Source organism: Emiliania huxleyi, assembly GCF_000372725.1.
Source record: "Emiliania huxleyi CCMP1516 unplaced genomic scaffold EMIHUscaffold_394, whole genome shotgun sequence".
Taxonomy (NCBI): Eukaryota; Haptophyta; order Isochrysidales; family Noelaerhabdaceae; genus Emiliania; species Emiliania huxleyi.
In genome coordinates this window covers 43242-45097 of record NW_005199016.1, presented here as the reverse complement: position 1 = coordinate 45097, position 1856 = coordinate 43242, and the positions used below count along the sequence as shown (strand labels likewise).

At 61.0% G+C, this 1856-nt stretch overlaps 1 protein-coding gene across 1 annotated transcript in view; it reads left to right on the top strand.

Moving 5' to 3' along the window:
• EMIHUDRAFT_458892 (hypothetical protein) overlaps positions 1 to 1856 on the top strand; it is a gene marked incomplete at its 5' end in the record, with an annotated part of 4212 nt that extends 2356 nt beyond the window's left edge. Inside the window, 3 exons of the mRNA XM_005771013.1 lie at positions 1160 to 1209; positions 1480 to 1575; positions 1638 to 1856. Of these exons, the coding sequence (XP_005771070.1) occupies positions 1160 to 1209; positions 1480 to 1575; positions 1638 to 1711 (220 nt within the window). The remainder of the gene's footprint in view (positions 1 to 1159; positions 1210 to 1479; positions 1576 to 1637) is intronic.

The window sequence follows — 1856 nt, the reverse complement described above, 5'->3', positions numbered from 1 at the left end:
ACCTCTCCCCCTCCCTCCCCACCTCTCGCCACGTCGGGCTCGCCTTCCAGGTCATCGACGACCTTCTCGACTTCACCGCCACCGACGAGCAGCTCGGCAAGCCCGGCCTGCAGGAACAACATCTCCCCATCTCTCCCCATATCCCTCGGCTGTCTCTCGGCTGTACCTCGGCTGTACCTCGGCCGTACCTCGGCCTCACCTCGGCTGCACCTCGGCTGCCCCCTCGGCCCCGCAGGACATGTCTCTCGGCCTGTCGACCGCGCCGGTGCTGTACGCGGCCGAGGAGTACCCGGAGCTCAAGCAGCTCATCCTGCGCAAGTTCGAGGCGTCCTAGACACTTCCTAGACACCTCCTAGACACCTCCCTAGACACTTCCTAGACACCTCCTAGACACCTCCTAGACACTTCCTAGACACCTCCTAGACCTAGACACGTCCTAGACACTTCCTAGACACTTCCTAGACACCTCCCTAGACACCTCCTAGACACTTCCTAGACACTTCCTAGACACCTCCTAGACACTTCCTGGACACTTCCTAGACACTTCCTAGACACTTCCTAGACACCTCCTAGACACCTCCTAGACACCTCCTAGACACCTCCTAGACACCTCCTAGACACCTCCTAGACACCTCCTAGACACCTCCTAGACACCTCCTAGACACCTCCTAGACACCTCCTAGACACGTCCTAGACACCTCCTAGACACCTCCTAGACACCTCCTAGACACCTCCTAGACACCTCCTAGACACCTCCTAGACACCTCCTAGACACCTCCTAGACACCTCCTAGACACCTCCTAGACACGTCCTAGACACCTCCTAGACACTTCCTAGACACCTCCTAGACACCTCCTAGACACCTCCTAGACACGTCCTAGACACCTCCTAGACACGTCCTAGACACCTCCTAGACACGTCCTAGACACGTCCTAGACACACACCTCCTAGACACGTCCTAGACACCTCCTAGACACCTCCTAGACACGTCCTAGGCTGCGGGCGACGTGGAGGCGGCGTGTCGCGTGGTGATGAAGTCGGCGGGCTTGCGGCGTACAAAGGAGCTGGCGGCGTTCCACGCGCAGGCAATCCGTCGGCCGGGGCGCGTGCCGCAGTACCCTACCAAACCCGGTACCCAAACCCAGTGACCTGACGACAGGCCGCCGTCGACGCGTGCTGCACGCTCCCGCCCTGCGAGGAGCGAGACGGGCCCGTCAGCCTAGACGCGGTCTTACTCTCCCTCTCTCCCTCTCTCTCTCCCTCTCTCTCTCTCTCTCTCTCTCTCGTCAGTCTAGACGAGGAGAGTGCGCACCCGCGTCTCCCAACTAGCACTGCAGAGGAGACGCACTGTTTGAGAGGTGTGTTTGAGAGGACACGCACACTGTGTCTGACCTCTGTCCTTAGACACTCTCCCGCGGTGTTCGACCTTCTGTCCCCGCGCCTACGCCAGGACCCACGCCAGGAGCTTGAGCCCTGTAGGCTCGTCCGCCTCTGCCACGTTGTCCTCTCGAGGTCCTCATGACGGCGAAAAAGAAATCGTCACGGCGGCCGGTATTTCTTTTTCGTCCTCTCGAGGTCCTCATGACGGCGAAAAAGAAATCGTACGCGTCGAGGTATTTCTTTTTCGTCCTCTCGAGGTCCTCATGACGGCGAAAAAGAAATCGTGGCCCCGGAGCGGTATTTCTTTTTCGTCCTCTCGAGGACCTCATGACGGCGCGGCGGCTCTCCGTCGCCTCCGCGCCCCTACCCCGCTGCCGCTGCGGGGCGGCGCTGCGGCAGCCTGCACGAGCTGCAGCGCCGCCCTGCAGCGGCAGCGGGGTAGGGGCGCGGAGGCGACGGAGAGCCGCCGCGCCGTC